This window comes from Rattus norvegicus, chromosome 9 (assembly GCF_021556685.1).
Source record: "Rattus norvegicus strain SHRSP/BbbUtx chromosome 9, alternate assembly SHRSP_T2T, whole genome shotgun sequence".
NCBI classification, from domain to species: Eukaryota; Metazoa; Chordata; class Mammalia; order Rodentia; family Muridae; genus Rattus; species Rattus norvegicus.
In genome coordinates this window covers 83236911-83263290 of record NC_141542.1, presented here as the reverse complement: position 1 = coordinate 83263290, position 26380 = coordinate 83236911, and the positions used below count along the sequence as shown (strand labels likewise).

Here is a 26380-nt window from a genome sequence, read left to right as displayed (position 1 = left end):
CCTAAGTATTGAATGATAAATAATCAAAATTTATAACTATGCCTTGACCTGTGTATCTGCCCTTTCACCCTGTGTACTGACCTATGTCTATCTATGTAGCTGAGTATGTATGTATGTATGTATGCATGTATGTATGTATGTATGATCTATCTATCTATATATCTACCTACCTATCTATCTACCTACCTATCTATCTACCTACCTATCTATCTATAATCTGTTATTTACCTCTACCTAGCTTGATGTTCATCATCTATTCATATCTGTTGATATCTATTAACCTAACTATATTTTATATATCTCTGTTTTTATATTCATATTTATATCATACACATGAGCAAAACTACAAATGCATTAGAGAAAGTATAAAGGTATTATAAAACAGAGGAATTCATTCAAAATAAGAAGCAGATGGATTAGATGCTGAGAGAGACCAAACGCAGAGGGGAAATCTGTGAATGTGAGAGTGATCTTGAAGAACTTCTAACCTAAGTCTATACTGAAAACCCACAATAGTACAAATGACAGCCAGCACTGAGTACCACTTTCATTCAAGAACACACAACATTCACCTATGTGTTGGTTTCTCTCGGTTTGTTTGGCAAATTCCAAGTGTGCCTGAGTCTGGGGACCATATCCTGGCCTGGTGCCAACAGGTAAGATAACGTGAAAGTGCTTCATAAACTGTCCGTAGATTGAAACTTGCTGTTATTAAGCTTTACTCAATTCTCCCAAACATTTTCTTCTCCTCCTCTGCATCACCTCCTCCTCGTCTAACACCTTCTTTGTCATTTACACTTTTATTCAAATGAATGGGTCACCCTCATTACTTGAAGATGGGCATTCTTTTTCTTCTTTAAATTTTGACTGACTCTGACATCTGGGATTTGGGCTTCTGAACTTGGGCACAATGCTTGGTCTATATTAAAATAAGACTCTAAGGTATGAAAATCATCCTGATACCACCTGCTCACTGCTCCAGGGCTGCACATTTGTTCCCAGTATATATAATTATTGATGAAGAATGTTCCTCCTCCCCAACCCACAAAAACCACCTTATCAGTGGGCATCAACATCAGAAAATGCTTCTGAGCTTAGAGGCTAAAAGACACTATTCATGTGCTCCACTCTACTGGTTTCTATAGCCTATCATGGAATTTATGAGATCAGGAAAAACAACCTTGTTAGAGTGAGTTCTTCAGGGAAAGGAGGAAATGAGAGCCCAGTGATCTGGTAACTCTCTAGTCATAGCTTTACATTTATGGAAATGAAAAAAAAAGTCTATTTGATGTGTTTTAAATCAGTCCAAAGATAGGAGTCATGTTTCCACAACACATAAAGTCTATTTGTGTCTTGAAATTCCTGTACCATGTTTCTTTAGAAGTTAAGAGGTTCAACAGTTGGAGAGCAAATATAACTCTACCACTTAGGAAATTTGAATATCAAATTGATTATCAATATTGTAGTTACAATCAGCTTGATGCAGAAGCAGACATTAATTTGATCCAATGCAATTCTGGAGCATTCTTTCCGTGGCAAGCTTTGGGCTTCTTCAGGACCTCAGATCTCCATAGAAATCCCAAGAGTTTTCCACATGGGGGGCAATGGTGAGAGGTTCCTCTGGCTGGTTATCATCCATGGATATCAAAGATGCTGCCTGACAAGTCTCCTTACCAGTAAAGAACCATTCACTAAGGTAGAGTTCCTTAGGCTCTATAGATACGTTCTGCAGGATATTCATTAATTTTCTGATATACATGCTAACTTTTGGCTATAGCTGTTGTTTTCTTGGTAGAATTTTTCACAACTCTCTTCCTAATCTAAAAGAATCAATGTTGTCACATGTTAAGAATAACCAGCTTGGAGAATGAATGTGATGTGAATACTTAAAATTGAAGATATGTTGTTTTCTTAGTATGCATCTCTTATGCATTCCTCCAATAAGAAATATCTTTAAAGAATCAGATGCTTTTTGAATTATTAAAAAAAAAGCATGTGCAAGTGACTTTATTATAGGAGGCTATATACATATATTTTCAATGTGTCCTGGTACTGATTTTGATTTATTTAAATAATTGTTTGACAGAGAAAGCATATGGTGTTTCTATAATAGCCCTGTATGGAACAGAAGATTCTGCTCTGATCTCAGTTTTAGCACCAATTAGCATATGACCTTGATCAAAGTCATCTAAGCTGTCAGAGCTTTTGAAATTCTTAAAGTGGCTTCACATAATTTATATTAAGAAGAATCAGCATAATAGAGTACAGAATATAGGTTCTCTGAAGACAGAAGCAAAGCCTTTCTACTACTGGGCTATAAGTTGGTCTCCTGGTTCCAGGAGTTAACTGTGGAAATGCACTAGGAATGCTATAGATGCAAATCATCAGCCTTAGGCTGCAGCACTCACTGAGAAGACTGAAGCATTGACGACTATACCCAGAAAGCCTTACTACTGCATCGTTGTAGTTGTTAGTACCATTCCTGGCACAGAGGAAGACCTTAGAGGACATCCCTTAATTAGTTATTACATGCTAGGTATTTTGCAAGTGACACCAGCTTTAATCTCAGTACTTGGGAAGGCGGAAAGCAGGCAGATCTCTGACTTTGAGGCCAGCTTGGTCTACACAGTGAATTTGAGGCTAGCCAGAGACATATAGCGACAATCTGTCTCAAAAACAAACAACCCTATGAACTAATACATGGAAATATAAGACTACTGTACTGAGTGCTTACACATCACAGACACTGAACACGGGCTTTCCATTTAGAATCTCATTTAATCCTTACACGAGCCATGGAAGGAAGGTTCGGTATTAGCATTAACCTCCATTTTAAAGATGTTGGGCTAACAAACTGCCAGGTGGAATTTTAAGCTCAGACATCATGAAGTTGTAATGCACTTTCACACAGTAATAATCATCCTGTAACACGTGCTACCTCCCAATGACTATTAAGATTTTCCATCTTTTATTGGTTTCTCTCACCTTACCATATTTCTTCCTCCTTTGGCAACAAATTCTGATAAAGCTAAGTAGATATGAACCCACTGCTAGGCTTAGAGCTAGGATTTCATGCTTTCCTCTGTGGCTAGCATGAAGGTAGATGGCGCTGAGAGAACTCTGTAACTTACCAGGTCCAAGGCAGCAGCTAAGACGGATGCGTCAGGAATCGTCCCCGGCTCGCAGCAGTTCAGCAGGAACTGGAAACGTTTCATGCCTTGTCGGATCGCTCCCAGATTCACCACGTTTTTACTTTTTCCACCATCTTGGTTGGGAGAAAGGTGGTCGTCGAAACTGTGGCAGCCTGGAGGGGTTGTGCCATTGTGAAAGGAAGAGAGTGAGAAGGACCATAAAGATGTTTCAAAGGCATGGCAGTATGTCTCCTGTAGTGTTACCCTGAAAGCTCTCTCACGCTCCTTCCCGCTCCCCGGCCCTGCTAAGATATTTGCTGTGAATACCCTTTGACTTGAACGTAGGTGACGGGACATGTAAAAATTCAAGATTCACCAAATGCACAAAAACTCCAATATTTGCTAGTGCAAATCTAGGATGGTGAAGGAGATAGGCGTATTTTAAATACGTATGAGTAAGAGGCTACATTACGGACTTCGAGTTGAAGAAGGTAGTGTAAGGAAATCATTGGAAATGACAACAACCCAAAGGTTTTTTTTTCATCTCTCGCATGAAAAAGAATATTCTACAAGTGGGAAAGTACAGTGCCCTGGTCAATTAGGGCAGCTTTATAAAATACAACAGGCCAGCTCGCTTTTAAACAACAAATATTTGCCCCTCACAGCTGTATGGACTATTAGTCTGACACTGGGTTCAAGTATAGTCGATTCTTCCAGGTTTGATTATGTCCTTGTATTAGCATACAGTTATTTATCTCATCTCTCGTTTCTACAAGAGCACCAAAATCCAATCATGGTGGTGGTACTCTCATGATATCATCTAAACCTAATCACCTTTGCAAAGTTCCATTTGCAAATGTTACCACAACATAACATGAACATTGGGCAGATGCAAACGCATTCAATCCATAGCATACGGAAATCCATAGTCTATGGAAAACATTCATTAAGAAGGATCACTTCCCACCCCACACTCCTGGGTTTATGTTGCAGGTACATCAAATTAACACTCCAGTGCATAGAGAGAACTAGGAGCTATGTTCACATCACCAGCCAGGTGACGTTGAGCTAGCATGGCTCATACCTCAGGACACACATTAGCTTCATTCTCAAAAAAACAAATGCAGAAACACTGTCATTGTGCTGCTGCTGGTTCTGAGCGCTAGAGAGATTGTCTCTGAAAGTCTATGGGAAATGGACAGAGTGGGAACAGACTGAAGTGGTGAAGCTGCCAAAGGCCAGGGTTGTCAGGGAGAGCCTTCACGGATTTCCCCACTTCTTCAGTACTGAGGGTCAAACCTAATCCTCATGTAGTAGACCAGTGCCCTACGACAGACCAAAGCGTCCAGCCTAGGAGGGAACTTGAACCCTTAGACTAGGTCTGCACTGGATTGCAAAAGAGACAGTTAAGTAGATAGGATGATGTTTATGACATAAGTAAGCACAAGAAACATCATGCCTTCATGAAGAATGCATCGACATGAACTAGGTGGCAGTTATACAATAACATTTTTATATAATCATAAACATATCAAGGAGATCACTTGATAAAATTTGAAAATGCTTTTGTAGGAAGATAGGGAAATATTCATGAATCATTAGAAAATTAATGGCATGGTTTGTTGAAAAGCTAGACCCACACATTATTAATTAAACATACTCAGCTAGAACAACATCAGAGGCTGCAGCTTTATCATTTTGCTGTTTGGTAAAAACACGATCAATGTGAATGAAAGCATGAAAATGCATATTTATTCAGATGGATCATCACAGTCGAGTTATGAAGAAAAATCTAGAATTCAAATTGGTTTTGGTTTGCCCTTTAATTTTTTTCTGTGTAAGTAGTCTAACTGCATTCTATACAATAAAATAAAAAACCTTATAAAATGGAGACTCGATAGTGACTACACCAAAGCTTATCATGACATTCTTTGATAGGAAGATGAACTAGCAAAAGCTGACCAATGCAAACCAGCTATGTGATGAGAACACTGATAATATAATTTTCATTCCTGTTCATACATTTGCTATATCCACAGCTTACTTATACACCAATTAATTTTAAATATGGCCTGCTGCATTCGAGCTAAAGCTCTATAGTTAATAACACTCATCCTCTAACCATGGACACATAGGGAAAAGAATCAGGATGTGGTAGAGTGAGAGAAGCTTCCACAGAATAAAACCTAAAAAAACCTCAAAGACATTTACTCAAAAGACAGAACAGGAAGTGAATAAGACAGGTTACGGTATTATGTGTAGCTGTGTATGTGTGGCTACAGATGTTATCACTAGGACAAACCATTAAGTTTATGGGCAAATGTATTTTCAGATCACAAAGAAAGATTTGCTAACAATTAAAGCTGCCTAGCCCTGGAACAAATTGCTTTGTAAACTTGCGCACTCCCCCTCAGCAGAAGGAGGGTGGCCACCTGTCAGCCATGCATTGAACAGAACTCTGAAGCTGAGCGGTGGGTGGATAGGAGGTCCTGTGACTCACAGATTCTAACAAGAAAAGGCTTCGTCTTATTCTAAGCACACTCAGTACCCAGCAGGGGGTGAGAATCACAGTAAGGTTTCTGTAAATGTCTCTTCAACCAAACTGATAATAAAGAGACTATAGATAGCCGTGAAAGACACACTTAAAGAACAAAGGGAAAGACAATACAAATAGAAAATGACCATTTTTTTAAAAAGTCATTTTTCCAAAAAAAGAAACATACCAGTGAGTTTAAGTAAATGAAAAAAAGAAAAGGTCAATGGAATCCTTAGACTATTGACTTTTACCAAGACGCTTGAAGAAATTCTCCTCCTCTTCTCGTCCATTCTCCATCCCACTCCCTGGTCCACCTTCAGAGAGTTTGACAGCGCTGGTGAACTTGACCTGGGGAGAGAAGAAAGCTATCAGCTATTCGGCAGCCAATCATTGGGTTGTGTTAGCCCTTGGTTTGAAATAGTTGTTTAGAATGTGAAAGTAACTTTGTCCTTCTGGCTTCCCTGTCTAGCACTTTAATACATCCCCGTGGCCCAAAAAAGATGTCATTATAACTGTAGGTGCAAGGAATACCAGGCTAGAGATTAGAAGCTGAATGTGAAAATAATTTTAGTGAACAACACAGTTTGTTTATTTTGATCAAGTCCAAGCGGACAGCCACATTCATCCTTAGTGAATGCAACCACAACTGAAAAATCAGACCAAAGAGGAAAAGAATGAGTAGACTTTAGTAAATTTGCAAATCAATTTATAGCATAATATTCCCTCTCCCTCTTACCCTTCTTTCTTTTTTGACCTTCCTTCCCATCTCTCTCTCCCTCCCGCCCTTCCTCATTCTTCCTTTCTCGTCACTCCCCTAGAATTGAAAGTAGGAGCTGAAGTGCACTAGGTGAGTGATCTGCAGCAAGAGCTATATCCTTAGCCTTCTTGTTGACTCGCTTTACTGAATTAGAAACTCACTAAATTGCCCAGGATAGTCAGGCTAATCTCACACTCATTGTATAACCCAGGTTAGACCTGAACGTAGGGCTCTGCCACTAAGCTCTCCAAGACACCACCAGGGCTGGCTCTATGTCTCTTTTAAAGCAGTGACATTCTTCATAATCTTGACGTCAGGTCAACTCAATATGATGTAAATAACAGCACATAAAGGAAGTGAGGAGGCAGGTAGACTCCTATAAGTCTCTGATATTTTCACAAAAAAAAGAACGTGCTTAAGAATTCCAATTGTATCTCCTTAATTTTCATCACACCTGCTCTATTCTTCAAATGTAGATATAGTTGAAGCTGTGGATATTTACTATGTCTTCCGTTATTTTCATTTGTACTATGGCTTACCACTTACACATGTGACTTTCTGTTGCTTGTCTAATTTCTGAACTTGTTCAACTCCAAAGTTTCTTTAACCCTTCCTATGTGCTCACCATTCTTCAATGCCAATAGTTTTCAGTCAGTGACCCCAATGTTCACTCCATGAGCAATGTCCTGTTTACCTTGGAGCTTTGCCTGATGAAAGACAGGCGATCCACAGAGCTAATGTCCAGGAGATCCTCTACACCATCGGCCAGGCCAGAGAGGGAGGACCGCTTCAGCCAATTTCCTAGTTAATGATATTTTGAAAAGTTGAGCATTTGCTCTTAAATGAATGAGACAGAAATGCCAGCATGTCCTGAACTAGCAATGAAAGTTACATGGCTCCAATATAAATAGAAGCAAAACCAAGTTGCTTTTGTTATACATGTTTTGAATCAAGATGTTCAGTGTTGAACTATAAAATTACATTAGCACAGAAGTCCAGGACAAATAGTCCCAGTTCCCTCTGCTGCAAAAAACCAAGATCCATCACCTATGCTAGGCAAGTGTCATATCTCTCTTGAAAATCTATGCATTTTATCTCCTAAACAGTTCTTAAATCTCTGTTTCCTTGTTTCTGCATAATACACAATTGAAATGTTCCCTTGTTTATGCCTGGGCCACTGGCCAGCTTTCAGTCTGATTCTCTTGTTGACTAACAGTCCCTCCAATGCAATGGTTCATACAGCGCATTATTCCCTTCTCCCTGACAGACTGGCACACAGGAGCCATAGGAAATGGCCACCCTGACTTGCTAATGGTCTGGCTTCCTGTTCTGTCACAGTGAGTGAACCATTTTCTCACTTCACTGGTTCTTTTCAGTTCCCCCAAGCCAAGTGATCTTTGCACATCATCCTTGGGTTGCTTTCCATTTTTAATCTCTGTGTATTTAACATCTGTTCTCCCCATCCCTTTGAATAGGTAAGATTGTGTTCTAATTTGCAACAGTATGTACTCTGTGATTATCTGTTTTAATGGTAGTGGCTTCTACTCAAATACAGCAAAGCCAAGAGCTATACATTTCACAGAAGAGCAGAGGCACGCAGCTGCCATCTGGGAACTATCTGCACTTGCAGAACAGTAAATGAACCAGTGGAAGCATGAAGCAGTCATGTGGATCTCACAGCTTGAGCGCGTCTCTTCCCAGTCCCCTCCCATGTCATGCTCTGTCTCAATCACTCATTGGTTTGATGGCATGATAGTAAGAGAATCCATAAATAAATACAGACATACTTTTACCTATGGGGAGTTTCAACTTCTTTCGCAGGGAGATTCTGCGAGATCGTGAGCGAGCACGCCGGTCGGAGGTGTTCCCTGAGTGGGCTGTGGTACACTCCGAGGTGTCTTGCTCAGACTGGCTGCTGGTGTCGCTTGCTGCACTTTGGGATTTGAACATCTTGCGCCAGAAATCTTTCCGCCCCAGGTTGCCCCCTTGCATTGGTTCATCACTGCAGAGAAGTAGAGTATAGGGTTAAACAACACTGAACAGCTCAGTGACCGCTCAACTCCCAGCTATTGTATTTAGGCAAATTGTACAGAATAATCTTTGAGGGAATGGGTACAATAAGGGTAGGAGTCAGAGTGGGAAGAGGGAAACCAAGGTTGTTGACTTGGTTTCTTCTTGGGAAGTGCCCTGTCTCAGTAGTCAAGTGGAGGTAGTCACTTTTTCAACTTTAATAAAAACAACTAAATATGGTTGCAGACGTGCATCTGCAGTATGAGTCGTAATGGCAGGAGCACATAAGGTGCAAGTAAATATTTAACTTTTGAAAAAGCTCCCGGTTCCTGTGAAATGCCCCACCCCTCCGGCAGCACATGATCATAATTGACACCCAATAAACTCTCAAAATTATTTACATAAATTAATAAATGAGACTGAAATTTCACTGCCATGCTTAGGGAATATATCATCTTGCCAGTCAATTAAGTTGAAGAAAGGGGATAAGTTTGAAAGTAAAAAGAGGGCTGGGGAGATGGCTCAGTGGTTAAGAGCACTGACTGCTCTTCCAGAAGTCCTGAGTTCAACTCCCAGAAATGACATGGTGACTCACAACCATCTGTAATGAGATCCAATGCCCTCTTCTGAAGATAATGACAGTGTACGTACATAAATGAAATATATGTATATATGTATATGTATAAATAATATATATATTAAAAAATAAAAGTAAAAAGAAATGTCAGAAAACCAGAAAGAAGATTCTCAATGAGAAAAAAGGACTAATAATATACAGGACTTAAAAAAAATAATAATAGTGACAATTGGCTAAAAGTTTGCATTTTTCACCCACTAAATTAGTAGACATTAAGGTGGTTAGAAGGAGAAAGCAGTGCCCCATCTTACTATCATTGGAGAAGTAAATTATTTGGTATTTATGGAACATTTATGTTCCATGCAAAAAGATAACATTTCTGGAAGTTCATATCAATTCCCTACACTGAGAAATTCAATTTCTAAGATGTAATATCAAGGAAAAGGTGGATAAATGAGGCCATATTAAGACTGAGAAGATATTAGTGGCCAGTGCTGAAGAATGGATATTATTTTAATATCTAAGTCTGGAAAGTCAGCTGAATATATTGTGGGACTTCCATATGGTGATAGTTCTTGACTGTTTGTATCATTGTTGCCTTTACTTATAGAGAACAATGCTTCCATGACTGCCTCATAGACCGAATTCCTTCCTGGTAAAGGTCAGGTTTTAAGATGACTGTGACAAGCCAGTGCTATCAAAGGCCAAATCTAAAGCCTTTAGCTTGCCTTTGTCCTGTTACTCTCAAAATAAAAATGGTTTAGTTGGAAAAAAATCTTATTTCAGAATAAGGTTGACTTAGGCACTATTATGGCATACTGTAATAATCTTTAACAGTCATACATGTAATCAATACATGTTCAGAAATGCAGAAACCATAAATAATTTGCAAAGGTTATCTTTAGCAGGAGTATTTTGATTTTTCAGCTTCCCTCATAGAGTTGTCTGTGTTTTCCAAATTTGCCATCTTGACCAGCATGTACTCCTCTTGTAGTTCTGGAAGAACCTATGCTAGGAGATGTTCTAGTTTTGCAATGACTTTTATCTAAGTGTTATTGTGTAACTTTTATTTACTTTAAGGTAGACTCCTGCATTGACCCAATATATGATGCTATTGCACAATATTATCAATAGATGAGAATATTCAGATTTCTCTCTCAAATGTCTTCAACGTGCTAAATATTTTAAGCTATTCCTTTTTAAAAATAATTTACTTATTTTTCTTCTCTCATATATTATATCCCTACTGCAGTTTCTCCTCCCTTCCTTCCTCCTTCCCTCCCCTCCCCTCCCCTCCCCTCCCCTCCCCTCCCCTCCCCTCCCCTCCTCTCCTCTCCTCTCCTCTCCCCTCCTCTCCTCCCAGCCCCTTCCCTCCAATGCCTCTCTCCTAGATCTACTTCTCCTATGTCCCTCCTGTATACCTTCCAGGGAAATCAACCAAACATGGCATAACAAGTTACAATAAGATTAAGAACATGTCCTCATGTCAGTGCTGGATAGAGTGACATGGTAGAAGGAAGAATCCCAAGAGCAGGCAAAAGAGTTGTAAACCATCCCTACTCGTGCTGTGAGGAGTCCCACAAGAACACTAAGCTACACGACCGTACCATATATACAGAAGACCTACGTCAGACCCACACAGGTTCTCTGATTGTTGCTTCAGTCTCTGTGAAGTTCTATGAGCTCTTCTTCTTAACCATTGGTTTGTAAACCTCCTAATGTTGTGACCATTTGATACAGTTCCTCATGCTGTGAGGAACTCCAACCAAAAAATTGTTTCATTGCTACTTTATGACTGCAATTTTGCTAATGTTAGGAATTGTAATGTAAATATCTGATATACAGGATATCAGACATGCAACCCCACAAAAGGTTGCAATCCACAGGTTGAGGAGCACTGTTCTAAACTATGTTATTTTGCTTACGAAGAGCTATCTGTTTAAACTGGATTTCAAAAAACGGACCAGTCTGTTACTCAGGGCAGCACAGTGTACCATGCTCCTCAGACCTCCAAGGAAGGAGAGGGATCATGGTGAGAGCCTGTGATGGTGCAGACTGAAGAGGGAAGATATCCAGGAAAGCTGTCATTTATTACTCTCTCTGAGGAACTGCCACACCATCAACAAGATGATGAGAGAAACAGAGAAGCCGAGGGTAAGGGGGAGCTGTGACTATAAAGAGACTCATCTTTCTCTAGGCTAAACAAAGGATGCTTAGTGTACTCACTTTCTGGATACACATAAGTGATGGAAAATTTCATGTTTGATGATTCATGCCACTAATCCAAGCAGAAATATTAATGGCAAGGCATATTAACACACATATGCTAAATGTGGAAGAAATCAGTTTGTCTACAGAACACTGAAGAAAGAGAGCATTTGGAGTTCAAAAAAAAAATCTCCAGAGAAAGGGCTTCTCTGTGTAGCCCTGGCTGTTCTGAACCTCACTCTGTAACCAGGGTGGCCTCACACTCAGAGATTCACTGGCCTCTGCCTCCTTAGGACTAGGATTAAAAGTGAGCACTACCACCACCCTGGATCCCTCTAATGCCTTTTAATGAGTCTTCTCATTATTTGAGCATGGAACATGCTTTAACAATTAATTCTGTCCCCTTCAGAGCTAAATGTGGATTCTTGCCATGGCTCTGAGGGTTTCCTTAAAGGAAAAACAACGACTTAATTTTGAGTAAAGATGTTAAAATGAAGGTTTAATAATAATCTGACAGCTCTGTCTTTTAATAATTGTGTATCATTCATTCATTGGTTGCAGCCATTTATCCATGAAATATATGTATTAATTTTCTACAGTGAGTGAAGCTCCCTCTTGGAGTTAGAAGATACACTTGGTTACTGGGCCCATTGCCTTGACTGTCTTCATACTTACTATTAAAAGGCACAATGGGTAAGGTTCTGGAGCACACAAGAACTGTGTGGGCATTTATGGTTTTGAAGAGTTTATTTGCTTAGTCCTATGTTTGATGAATGCTGGCTTCTGACCTTTAATTTACATAGTTATGAAGGGAGGATATTTTAATACTTAGAATATTTTGCAGAATTGCTTATACAGCAATTTAATATTGAATAAGGGTCTTGGGAAGCAAAACTGCATACTTACAATGATGGATATTTGAAATGTAGATCATTCTACTTGTATATAAATGATTCATGATTGAAGAATGAATAACATGAGCCTCATGTGGGCCTACACAGTGTCATGTCTGTAGTCATCCTCACAACTTCTCCAGGCATTAATTTGAAGATGCTCTTGAATTTCATTAGTATGAAAACCAGAGATAAACCACATCCATGATAATCTATAGAAATACTAATCCACCCATATTGGCAATCTTTGTAACCCAATTGCCCCAATTACCTATACAAATGGTTTATTTTAAAGCTTTAGTTGAACTACATTAGTGACACAGTTGTACAAGAGACACTGGAATTGATCTAAGGCCAAAGTGCTGTAGGGTAGGGTCTGCACTTAGCTAAAATTCAGAACTTTTGAAATGTACCCTAATTTTTATTTTAATTTTAGAGCAGGTTCATTGAGCACATTCATCTATTTTAAAATTGTGATTTTTTAAACAAGAATTTATATGGCACCCCAGGTACACGTTACTTTTCATGTTTATATGTTGCTTTATGTTTGAGATGCAGAGGCGCTGGAAAGGCAAGATGAAAATACAATTGGAGATCCTTTCTGTATGGACAAAGGTAGCTGTTTGGTCTCATCTGGAGCAACCGATGGCATTGGGAATGGAAGTACAAGGGCAGAGAGCCATGTTTCAAGGAAGTGAAAGCAAACTAATGAAAAGCTAAACACTGAAACCAACGAATAAACAAAAACCCAAACATAGCTCGGAAAATAAAGTGTGAAGTGCGCGTTCTCTGCACTGGAGACGAACTCTATTCTACTTACTGTTCTGGGGTCTGTGAGGGGCGACCGGACATGAAGCTGCGACATTCCTCAGGTGCTGATACCTGGCCTTTATCTGCAATGCTTCCTGCCTCTGACCTATACAAATGACACATTCCACCAGTCACAACAGAGGACACCACTGTCTGATAATGCAAAATCACCTGCTATTAATATCCTTTCTCACCGTGAGTCCAAGTCCTATAGAATTTATAGCTTGCTATTGGACTCATGACTTATTTCTCAACAATATTTTGCTATTGCAAACAGAGGCACTAGAATAAAACAAAATTTGTAGTTAGGGGTTTCTTTTAAATCTTGTCTATAAAACCACTAATCCATCTATGTTGGCAATCTTTGTAACCCAATTGCCCCAAAGATTCCACCTATAAAAATCGTTTGTTTTAAAGCTTTAGTTGAACCACATTGGTGATACCAGTTGTACAAGATAGCCTTAACACCCCTCCCCCCCGAGTCTGTAGCATATCTGGTAACACACAGTATGATAAAGGGTGACATTCTTCCGACAGTTAGCAAACACTAATATTCAGAGAACTGAAGCTTCCAACCTTTTACCACCCGCAGGCTTAGACTCCTGTCCGTTCTCCTCCACCTTTTTCCCTGGTGCTAACTTTTCAGCGCTGTCAAGCAGAGCACTAAGAGCCACTCTCCTGAAGACATTCCCATGAGCTTCTTTGATAAACTGGACCAGCTGGCGGATGTCACAGTATAGTCCCTGTTTGAAGACAAGAAGAGAGCTGGGGTCAGGAAAAGGTAGCTAGCTGCCTGATTAGTTTTCCTAAGGAGAGAAGTTAATTGTTTGGGTTTTGGTGAACATTGAAGTCATGAAAAGATGGTGTTTGTTTTTCCTCATTGCTCCTATGGGAGAATGGCACCCTTCATATTCTGGGCAGGGGAGAATGACTAGCACAGTTTCAAATTCAGAGAGTCGTTCTTGCTCTCTCTTGCTCTTTGCTCTCCTCTTCTCTGCTCTCTTGTCCCCTTCCCTTTGTCCCTTCTCTATCCATCCTCCCCCTTCCCTCCACATGCTCATGGCCAGCCTCCTTTACTTCTCCCCCCTCTCTCTTCTTCTCTCATTAAACCTCTCCACGTGGAAAAAATATTCAGAGAGTCAGCCATACCATTAATAAGACATCAGTCTATATTCTTAAACAGTTATTTTCACAGTTTTTCTTTTAATTATAAGTTCTGAACAGAACTTTTTTTTTTGGGCCTGGAAAAAAAATGGTAGCCAGAATTTTGTTTACAATGGAGATTTCATCCTCTGATCAGCTTCTCTAAATAGTCTGAATTATTATGGTAAAATGGTAAGTAATTCATTTAGATGCTTCTATCACAGTCTGATTGTTCAAGGGATGATGGATTTTCCTGGACATATTTAGTAGATGATTCTGCTGTAGCCAAGTTGAGTGTGAACATCAACGTGAACCTAAGACTCTGCAGAGGGGCTCAAATGCTAGTATATTTGTGACATTTAAAAATGTATGCATACTTTTTATTGAGATACTAAGATTTGCTCTTAGCTTTTATATCCCTGCCTCTCTTCTTTAAAAGGGTAGTTACTGTTTTCTTTGCCTTGGTGGTAAAAAACAGAATTCAGAAACCTAAAAGAAATTATCTCGACACCTTTGTTTTTCAAACATCCAGAGCCATGGGACAATTATGCCCATGAGCTTCAGGAAGGCAGAGGGGAGGACCCTTGAAGATAACAGAGAGATAACACCCGCTTTGGCCTGTGGGGAGCAGATCTCTGAGCCCTTGCTCTGCTCTTCATTTGCTCACCCACAGAAGAAAAAGCCAACTACAAGCAACGTTTCTGTTCTCACCAGGGTACGCACAGGCCCACACTTCAGCAGAGAGGACTATGGGAAATAAGGGCTACAAATAGATGGCTGTCCTCTAGTTTGACCTCTATTTATTTTGATAATAATCCCTCTATGTATGAAGTTGTACATAAAGGTTTGTGAGAAATCACGTGCATTTTAATAAACTTTAAAAATCACTTCCAGCCAGGACCAAGATGAGTGCGTGAATAGTGTCTGTGTTACACTCAAGGTCCAAGAAAACTGCTCAATTGCCTTTGACCATCAGTAGAAGTAAATTCTGTTTGATTTGTGAAAATTATGTTTATCTGAAATGAGCCACTTCACAGTTTAGAATAATATAAAATAATGTCCTTCATTTAGTAAAACAACAGAGAGCGCCATATATGTAAATGAGCTCATTTCTGCACAGAAATCATAGTAACTAACAGACAGAAGAGGAATGAACTTTTGGTTCCCACAGAGACCTGAATTCACCTATCTGCATCAAATTTGTCATCTATAGTCTACACTGTGTATCTTAAGGCAACCTCTTCTCCTTGGGCATTTCATAACCTAGTTTTCTTCCCACACTACTTGCAACTTTTTTTATTAATTAGCAAATGATGAAAGACAAATGAAGATTATAATGTTCAATAAAAGAAATTTCAATAGTATATTTGCATGAATTCTTAGAAACAAATAAAGTTTCAAATAAATGCTTAGAGTACCATCTTTTTTTATTTTATGAACCAACCAGCTGTGTTTTAGCATCTTCTTTTGGAAAGGTTCAAAATACCTTGTAACCTTTCACCAGTCTCTACTCAGACTGTAGACAGAGGAGGAAGTTAAGTTACTCTGTAAGTAGGAGGAGGATTATGGCTCCATGGTGAGTTAGGGCTGACATTGGTGGGGAGAAAGGATAGTATAACTTTTAAGACTTCAGCTTCTCTTTTTCCAGGTCACGGTCTGAGAGTTTCCTCTCAGACTCAAGTCTGAGATCTCCTGTGAGGAAAGGGAATGTTCTCACCAGATTCTCAGGGCTGTGGAGTTCGTGTGTGGTTGAGGCACAGCGTGTGATGAGAGACTTAAACATGGCACCGACAATAATACCTTCCACGTTTTGGGCTGTGGATTTGTTGTCCACTGTGGTGAAGTTATTTCCAAACCCAGCTTTGTCTGGAATGCAAAGACATGTATTAGAGGCCACAAGCTACACAGCTAAAAGATGTAAGGAAGCAAGTGTCTGGCAGCTAGTACACTGTGAAGGTCTGCTCGAAAGTACAGATGCAGGTGATTACGATAGCTGCAGTGTAGAAATCACTGTGCAGACTACAAAAGCAATCTGTCTACTTCCCTCTCTGTTCTGACATGGCCTATGCAGAGGAACATTTGGGTTAATTAATCTTAAAAAAGGAAGGGAGGAAGAAAGGGAGGGAGGGGGAGGGGAAGGGAGGGAGGGAGGAAGGGAGGGAGAGAGGGAGAGAGAGAGAGAAAGAGAGAGAGAGAGAGAGAGAGAGAGGGAGAGAGAGAGAGAGAGGGAGAGAGAGAGAGAGATCAACTCATTGGTTTCTCCATTGATAAATAACGTGACTTGAGCCTCTTTGGTGAGGAACTCTGGTTTTGTAGCAGAAACTATCCAGTATGGAAGACGGGGTATGTGACTGGCTAACCACATGAGATGTGCAGTACAGGAATAGTGGTGGGGCTCTTGCAGAAAGACTACAGTAGGACTGGAGGAAACCAAGTCTTGACAACACTTGTTCCCAGAAGCTCTGGGCACATATGATGAGCAAACTCTGTCAATCTCCTTCAGAGAAATTTCCTTTACACAGAGAATGGAAAATGCTGGAGACCAAAAGCTGTGAACTACTATGATTGTGAACCACCATGATGTTTTATTTTTTTTTACATATCCACGGGTCTTCAGTGGACACATATATATCCTATGACTTTGCAAGAGGAATCCCTATGACCTGTGAGCCAACTGTGGACTGTGGGAAGAATACATACAGCTCCCAGATTGATGGTAGGTGTTGTCTGTCTGATTCACTGACTCATGTTACACGTCAACATACCTTGTTTGATTACCAATCTTTCACTGTCTGTGCCAATTGATAAGGATTTATCTCCAGTTATATAATACTGGAAGCAATATTGCAATGTATGCTTAGAAATTTTATCCAAAATGGATTTAAGAGAAAGGGAGAGAGGGAGAGTGAGAGGAAGGGATGGAGGGAGAGAGAGAGGAAGAGGGAAAGCAAGAGGGAAAGAGAATGAGAGGAGAGAGATATTTTAGTTTTTAATCTGGATTTTTCTTTCAGCTCTCAACTATAATTCACACTCTATTCTTTTCAAGTTTGCCAAGTGGTTAGTGTAAACTGGTTCTGATAGGATATGTTATTCCAGGGGTCCTTCAAGGAAGCAATATTTTCTCTTACTGTGACAACCAGATAATAAAGAACAGGATGCAATCAAGAAAAACTGCTTCTAAGTGCATGGATGTGTTTTTACTATAAATTAGTCAATGTCATTCAACTGTCTTATGAGCCTTGAGTCTATATTAACAAGTTGCTGCCTTCAAAGATCGATTCCAAGTATGCATTTGAAACAACGTGGCTTCCAGTTCCTTTAGCATTGGCATTTAGAAGGGCCCAAAGGTGTTCACTTTATCCAAATGTGACTGGCACTTTCTAGTTTCATCCTGTAGCTTAAGCCTGCATACCTTGTTAAAGCCATGGAAATATAAACAAGTTACTAGTCTATATATGTGCCTAATTTAAATAAACCAAATCTCTAGGTACGTGTCAACTGTGTCACTTCAACGTCTATGCTTATCACATTTCCTGGTTTATTAGGTAAAAAATGCCAAAGACTACGAGAGCCATAATGCAGGCACTCATTTCACAATATGTTTCCTAGTCTCCTGATTTCTGTCTCCATTGTCACATGCAGAAGGTCACGGAAGAGACAGAGCTACCAAAGTCCTGTTCAGTAAGATCCATTACCTTTTGAGGACACAATGTACAACCATTCCTTGGTCTTATTCCTCAATACACATAGCCCCACATACATACATGCACACATGTGTAGAGGAGCATAAAAAGTCTCTTTCTTTTTGAAGTTCTAGCCCCAGATGTCGAGTATGCCAGGGAAACACTATGTGCTTCACCACACGGTGGGTGGCTGCTCCTCCGACCCAGGGGTGGCTTTACTTACTGTCAGTGACCGGCTCCATACAAAATCCTAGCAAAGCATGCAAGAAGTCCACTACATTATTGAGCGAGTCCTTGTTCACATAGTCCCTCATGGTTTGTCGGAACTGTATCTTATCTAGCTTGTATAGCTTAGTAAGGCAGTTCTGGGCCTGCAATGAAGGGAGAAGAGTGAAAAAGTCACAAGCACCAGCTTAAGCTCCAGACACCATTAATCTAAGACAAAAGACCCAGGAGGCAGACTCCCCCACCCCCATGCCCCAACTCCCTCTCATTGCTGCAGGATCTTCCCCATGCTTGGCTTAGTTGTTTGAATAAGAAGTGGGCAGGAACTGACTGAGCCATCCGAAGGAGCTTGCATTCAGAAAGACCACTCCTGGGGGCACAGGGGTGGTGGTGGGGAGACTCAAGGTGCTGATCCCAGAATACTCAGTCTTTTCACCAAGGTCAAGATTTTAAGATCCCATGTAAATAACTCAAGAAGTAAAATTGAAACAGGTCAAAGAATCTGTGGTCCACTCTTAGGAAACCTCAAAGGCTTTGTGCAACTGGAAGAAGCATGCTGCTCTCGTGTCCAGGCACATTGAAGTTAGAGAGGTTTAATGGAGAAAGCTCAAGCGAGAGGAGCAATGAGTGGAAATCCAGTGGACGTTTACATCATTTTTGATTAGTTAATTATTAATTAATTTTTTGAGGTGGTGTCTCAAGTAACCGAGTCTGACCCTGGACTGCTTACATAGCTGCAGATGACCTTGAACTTCTAATCCTCCTGCCTCTGCCTCCTGGATGCTAGGATCACAGATGTGCTCATGTGTGATCACACCTTGCGAGTGTGCTACTGTGTGTTACACTCCAGGCTTTATGGATGCTGGCCAAGCACTCTACCAACTGAGTTAAAGCCTCAGCTACACGATGACCTCTTACATGGCCAACATGTACGAAGCATAAAACACTATATTCATTTGCTATCTGCCTGCATTTGAGTATGAAAGAAAGTATGGTATTTAAATAAAATTTGGTCTCATGACACAGTCCTTCTGCTCTAAATAACAGTACATTCCCTATGGTATGGTAAATAGTTTTGTCACCTTGCAAAATAAGAAGGAATGATTTCCACCATCAGAAGCAACAAAGTGACAATCACTGACAGAAGTTTTAGACAGAATAGTCTTGGGGAACACAAGGAGGCTGCTAGCCTTCTACTATGAAAGGATAAACCTCATTTGAATGATGCTTTGCTGTGGAACACACATTTCACCCATGAAAAGGCACACTTCTGGCTATTACTTGCTGCTTGCCCTTTTCTTACACCTGAAAAAGCAGGCAGAAAGGGATCAAGGATTTCCCAAGCTGATACGGTAAGTTCTGTGGTATAGTCAATACCAGAAGCCAGGGTCTTGCCTACTAAGGTGTAGTTAGTTCTCCTGCAATATACTCTCATTAATACTTTAGACACTGACGACCTTGAGAAACTATACTTAGATACCATCTACTCCTCACAAGCAGTTGAGATGCCCACTACTAGAGATGAACTGTCATCTTGAAGAGGGCTACATGGCTATATGAACAAAAGAGACGTGAGAATGGAAAGGGGGAATGACAGAGGTGTCTAGGCTGAAGGAAAGGTCTAAAGGACCAGAAAGGGAGCGACAACTCAGAGGGACCCCTGTGAGGATGGAAAACTTTCCAGTATGGCGTAGGCATTTGAAGCCACAGCTGGGAGACTTGCCCTGAGAATTGAAATCTACCGAGGAACTTTAACTAGTAATCCAGAAAAAAATCTAAGTTGTGTGACTATTACTCTATTACTGTGTTACTGTGGTCATGACCCAGGAAAGGTACTTGGATATTTAAAAGGAAAAACAAATAATATAAGGGGACGAAACTTGGACTTCACTGTGGAAGCTTTGTAGTATGGTCTTGCTGTCCTCTCTCCATCTGTATCATGGGGAATGGTTTTACATTCTACCTTTACTCATGTCTTAGAAAAACTGAAATCAGGAATTTTTATTTCAGAGAAGATTTTAGTTACCACATCTCAAACGAGCTCATCCCCCATCTTTATATAATAGATGTTGCTTACTGGTAAGATGATATTCACAAAGCATCATGTAATTACAATATGATCTGCATTGATTTAAATATCATTTTATATGTGATCTGTGAAGATCTTCATCATATTTATAAGGAGAAAAACCCTAAGCCTCTGAAGTACAAGTTACTTCAGGCTTTCTATAAAGCACACTGTAAAGGCATAGTTTCATATCTCCGCTTTGGAGGCTACAAGACTATCTACAATTCTGATAAGGGTTCAATGGGAAATTTAATCAAATTTAAGATTTTTCAAACCTTTACAATTATTATTCTGAGTAAACAACCTATTTTTTCAAAAATACAACATTAATTAATTTTTTCAATAATTTGGGACTACCATTAAATCACTAGATTAATAACCTAAGAAGTATTAAGGGATTACATGTTAGAGCCCTTAGACATTTTTATATTTTAAGAAATAAAAATGTATTAATTAACTAATTTCTTTTCAATAACGGGACTATTACAAATTATTAGAATTAATAATTATTATGGGATTTTCTGTTAGAACTATTAGGTACTTAGGGAATATAGCTTCAATAATTCTTTCAAAAATCCATATATGCACACATGCACACACACACACACACACACACACACACACACACACACTTAACCTGATTGTCTGATCTAAAGGTGAGACATACTCTTAACTTTTCAAGTAAGATTGCATAGGAAAATTCCAGAAATATGTAGTTCTTAACCAAGACATTTCCCTGAGGAAGCTTCTCAAGCTTGTGCATGTAATCCCTACAAGGAGTACAGAAACATTCTAGATGATTGGAAAGCAATTGGCCAAGATATCAGATTGAAAATGTGAGCAAAAAGCTGACTGACCAGTCTCACAGAAATATAAAATATTCTTGGCCATGCAATAATAGCAACTTCTCTTCTGACCCAACTGGTCCTGCTTTATGTAAATCCAGAAAAACAGGATATAGTTCTCAAAGCCAATTTACACCTCCGGAAAGATGCCTTTTTTTATATTTCAGTTTGAAGTCCATAAAATTAGTCATCTATATGAGGAGGAGTATGTTTTTGTTAACCCTGACAGTTTTTATTTTTTTGTAACAAAATTAAAAATATGTGTGTGTAAGGACTGATATGATGGAAGATTTTATTGATTTATTATTGTTTATTGATTTTTTAAAAAAAATATTGGCCTCAAAATCTAGATCTTGGTCAAAATGTCTGAGTTGGGGAATTTAAGAGTTAACCATTGTGAATATACCTCCCATATCCATACAATAAACCAAAATACTATAACATAATTGAATATAAAAGAAAGATAAATGGATAAATCAATGGATGGCAGATGATACATTAAGCAAGAAATCTAGCATGCTAATACTGTATGAACATTTCATGACAAAATCTGCACCAGAGAAAATGGGGTGGTTTTTGATTTTGACATGATCCTCAAACTCTGCCAAGGTGTGCCAAAACAATTTGTGCTCAAATTTTCATCAAAATCTTAAAAGAGTATTTTTCTCATATTTTCAACTCCAATTTAGAATTGAGGTAACTATTCCAGACCAGGACTGTTAGAGGTGGGTTATTGCTCAAGTCAGAAGGAAAGGTAACAGTGGGAAGATGCAATTGAAAGCAAGCTGCAACAAACCACTTTCTGTTACTCAGTACAGTGGCAAGCCCATGTGCAGAGTTTCAAGTTTCATACAGCTCAAGGGAACATGATCTCAAACATGCAGAAGTTGAGGGTCATTCTCAGGCAAAGCAGCCAGATGCCTGGCTACTTTTACAGTCCTGTTTTGTCCCAATAAGGGCCACTTTCCATTTCTCAGTAAGAATAGCAATGACTTTGACCTGCTCCCCTAATATAAAATTCTTCTATGTTACCCAGCTGATCGAAGGAGCATCTGCACAGATAATCAGATGTGCAAATATATTCATCTAAATATATTCATCTGCACAGAGTTCTTTCAAACTTCTATCTAGATATTGTGATTCTGCACTCTTTTCCCAAATGGTCTACAAGAGGCAGGAGCCAGACCAGTTTTCCTAAGTCACAGTTTTAGATGTCTTGAGGGAATCCTCTTGTCCCAAGACAGTATTAATCACCTATGAAATACACTATTTTCAGGGAATATTGACCCTCATTGTCAAAGGACTTGTTCCTCATTTAGAAAGAGGAACGAGGGAGGGAGAGAGAAAGAGGGGGAAAGAGAGGAAATGGAATCTACTTTAATTCTCTTACATTCTCTCGGAATACCTGGTGTCTCAGACGATCTCCAGAGAGCCCTCGATGTCCTTCTCCGCAACCATAGGCGCATCCCAACGACTTGACTATTTTGATGAGCATAGTGAGAGCGAGCCTATGGTTGCTTACAGGGATATTTTCATCCTAGTAACCAAGATTGAGAGAGAAAGACAAGCCTGTTTACTTTGCCACCTAGCTCACTTTGGTATCAGAATTCTATTTTATAAAATTAATATGTGTTATAGCAATGTAGAAAATAAGATTTTCAAGAGCTCACCAAACTCACTTTTCTAAAACTTAGAAATGAACTAACAAAGAAACTGCACTTTGAATGTCTTCTGATGATGCAGGATTCAAATGTATTTATTAAAATACACACTTTGGTATCCTTGATAAACTATCAGATGAACAACCTAGAAAGAGTCAGTGGTTTTAGTTCCTTTGTCAAAGATCAAGAGACCATAGGTGTGTGGGTTCCTTTCTAGATATTCAATTCTATTCCACTGATCTACCTGCCTGTCTCTGTACCAATACAGTTTTTTTTTATCACTATGGCTGTACAATGCGTTTGGAGGTTACAGATGCTGATTCCCCCAGAAGCTCTTTTATTGTTGAAAATAGTTGTCAATATCCTGGTTTTTTGTTTTGTTTTGTTTTTTTGTTATTCCAAATGAATTTACAAATTGTTCTTTCTAACTCTTGACTTGGGATTTTGATGGGGGTTGCACTGAGTCTGTAGACTGCTTTTGGCAAGATGGCCATTTTTACAAGTACAACAATATCAACCAGATACCCCAGAGCTCCCAGGGACTAAACCACCATCCCAAGAGTACACAGGGATGGACCTATGATTCCAGCCACATATGTAGCAGAGGATGGCCTTGTAGCGCATCAGTGGGTGGAGAGGCCCTTGGTCCTGTCAAGGCTCAATGCCCCAGTGTAGGGGAATGTCAGGGCAGGGAGGTGGGAGGGAGTGGGTGAGTGGGTGAGGGAGCACTCTCACAGAAGCAAGGAAGATGGGATAGCGGGTTTCTGGAGTTGAAACTGGAAAGGGAATAACATTTAAAATGTAAATAAAACATATATCCAATAAAAGAAAAAGAAAAGAAGCGCCAGTAGGATAACCAACAACAAACATGAAGAGATTTTTTTTTAAACAGGTTCAGATCTTTTGTTTTTCTTTTCTTTTCTTTCTTTTCTTGGACAGTAAGAAAAGTTTATTCCATTACATGGTTTAAAATTTCCTTAAAAATACACTTATAATTTAAAACACAAAATGTCTGCTGACTTACTGATGACTCAATAAGTATTGAATGAAAACTGACTTGACTTAATTGGTACATGATATATGGTAGCAAATGGACAAGTTTGAGTTGAAGAGATAAAACATTATAAATTAATCATCATATTAATTCTCTAACTAGAGGACAACTTTAATCCTAACCTTAAATGTTCCAGCGTCCTATTTGAAATAAATTCTTTCTCTAAGAAGTTATTTGATAGATGCCTCAACATATAAAAGAGACACGTGCTCCACTATGTTCATCGCAGCCTTATTTATAATAGCCAGAAACTGGAAAGAACCCAGATGCCCTTCAACAGAGGAATGGATACAGAAAATGTGGTACATCTACACAATGGAATATTACTCAGCTATCAAAAACAACGAGTTTATGAAATTCGTAGGCAAATGGTTGGAACTGGAAAATATCATCCTGAGTGAGCTAACCCACTCACAGAAAGACATACATGGTATGCACTCATTGATAAGTGGCTATTAGCCCAAATGCTTGAATTACCCTAGATCCCTAGAACAAAGGAAACTCAAGACGGATGATCAAAATGTGAATGCTTCACTCCTTCTTTAAATGAGGAAAAAGAATACCCTTGGCAGGGAAGGGAGAGGCAAAGATTAAAACAGAGACTGAAGGAACACCCATTCAGAGCCTGCCCCACAGGTGGCCCATACATATACAGCCACCCAATTAGACAAGATGGATGAAGCAAAGAAGTGCAGACCGACAGGAGCCGGATGTAGATCGCTCCTGAGAGACACAGCCAGAATACAGCAAATACAGAGGCGAATGCCAGCAGCAAACCACTGAACTGAGAATAGGTCCCCCGTTGAAGGAAGCAGAGAAAGAACTGGAAGAGCTTGAAGGTGCTCGAGACCCTAAAAGTACAACAATGTCAAGCAACCAGAGCTTCCAGGGACTAAGCCACTACCTAAAGACTATACATGGACTGACCCTGGACTCTGTCCCCATAGGTAGCAATGAATATCCTAGTAAGAGCACCAGTGGAAGGGGAAGCCCTGGGTCCTGCTAAGACTGAACCCCCAGTGAACTAGACTATGGGGGGAGGGTGGCAATGGGGGGAGGTTTGGGAGGGGAACACCCACAAGGAAGGGGAGGGGGGAGGGTGATGTCTGTCCGGAAACCGGGAAAGGGAATAACACTTGAAATGTATATAAGAAATACTCAAGATAATAAAAAAAAATAAATAAAATAAAAAAAAAAGAAAAAAAAAGAAGTTATTTGATGAGAAAATATTTTTTTGTTTTTTTTTTGTTTTTTTATTAACGAGTATTTCTTATATACATTTCGAGTGTTATTCCCTTTCCCGGTTTCCGGGCAAACATCCCCCTCCCCCTCCCCTTCCTTATGGGTGTTCCCCTCCCCATCCTCCCCCCATTACTGCCCTTCCCCCAACAATCTAGTTCACTGGGGGTTCAGTCTTAGCAGGACACAGGGCTTCCCCTTCCACTGGTGCTCTTACTAGGATATTCATTGCTACCTATGAGGTCAGAGTCCAGGGTCAGTCCATGTATAGTCTTTAGGTAGTGGCTTAGTCCCTGGAAGCTCGGGTTGCTTGGCATTGTTGTACATAAGGGGTCTCGAGCCCCTTCGAGCTCTTCCAGTTCCTTCTCTGATTCCTTCAACGGGGGTCCTATTCTCAGTTCAGTGGTTTGCTGCTGGCATTCGCCTCTGTATTTGCTGTATTCTGGCTGTGTCTCTCAGGAGCGATCTACATCCTGCTCCTGTCGGCCTGAACTTCTTTGCTTCATCCATCTTGTCTAATTGGGTGGCTGTATATGTATGGGCCACATGTAGGGCAGGCTCTGAATGGGTGTTCCTTCAGTCTCTGTTTTAATCTTTGCCTCTCTATTCCCTGCCAAGGGTATTCTTGTTCCCCTTTTAAAGAAGGAGTGAAGCATTCACATTTTGATCATCCGTCTTGAGTTTCATTTGTTCTAGGCATCTAGGGTAATTCAAGCATTTGGGCTTGAATTTCCAGTTCCAACCATTTGCCTATGAATTTCATAAAGTCATTGTTTTTGGTAGCTGAGTAATATTCCATTGTGTAGATGTACCACATTTTCTGTATCCATTCCTCTGTTGAAGGGCATCTGGGTCCTTTCCAGCTTCTGGCTATTATAAATAAGGCTGTGATGAACATAGTGGAGCACGTGTCTTTTTTATATGTTGGGGCATCTTTTGGGTATATGCCCAAGAGAGGTATAGCTGGATCCTCAGGCAGTTCAATGTCCAATTTTCTGAGGAACCTCCAGACTGATTTCCAGGATGGTTGTACCAGTCTGCAATCCCACCAACAATGGAGGAGTGTTCCTCTTTCTCCACATCCTCTCCAGCATCTGCTGTCACCTGAGTTTTTGATCTTGGCCATTCTCACTGGTGTGAGGTGAAATCTCAGGGTTGTTTTGATTTGCATTTCCCTTATGACTAAAGATGTTGAACATTTCTTTAGGTGTTTCTCAGCCATTCGGCATTCCTCAGCTGTGAATTCTTTGTTTAGCTCTGAACCCCATTTTTTTGGTTCTTTTTTTTGGAGCTGGGGACCGAACCCAGGGCCTTGCGCTTCCTAGGTAAGCCCTCTACCACTGAGCTAAATCCCCAGCCCCTGAACCCCATTTTTTTAATAGGGTTATTTGTTTCCCTGCGGTCTAACTTCTTGAGTTCTTTGTATATTTTGGATATAAGGCCTCTATCTGTTGTAGGATTGGTAAAGATCTTTTCCCAATCTGTTGGTTGCCGTTTTGTCCTAACCACAGTGTCCTTTGCCTTACAGAAGCTTTGCAGT

The 26380-nt window shown here is 39.9% G+C and overlaps 1 protein-coding gene across 13 annotated transcripts in view; it reads right to left on the bottom strand.

Annotated features, from left to right (window-relative positions):
* Positions 1-26380, bottom strand: part of Unc80 (unc-80 subunit of NALCN channel complex) — a 179283-nt gene that overhangs the window by 111585 nt on the left and 41318 nt on the right. For 7 of the 13 annotated variants that reach the window (XM_087569006.1, XM_087569011.1, XM_087569012.1 and 4 more), the window contains exons 14-22: positions 22277-22423; positions 17972-18119; positions 15783-15931; positions 13499-13665; positions 12933-13028; positions 8212-8426; positions 7119-7225; positions 5919-6015; positions 3132-3304 (exon numbers count right to left, since the gene is read on the bottom strand). In XM_087569006.1, coding sequence (XP_087425132.1) covers positions 3132-3304; positions 5919-6015; positions 7119-7225; positions 8212-8426; positions 12933-13028; positions 13499-13665; positions 15783-15931; positions 17972-18119; positions 22277-22423 — 1299 coding nt within the window. The remainder of the gene's footprint in view (positions 1-3131; positions 3305-5918; positions 6016-7118; positions 7226-8211; positions 8427-12932; positions 13029-13498; positions 13666-15782; positions 15932-17971; positions 18120-22276; positions 22424-26380) is intronic. The other 6 variants (XM_087569008.1, XM_087569009.1, XM_087569016.1 and 3 more) reach the window with 2 other exon arrangements.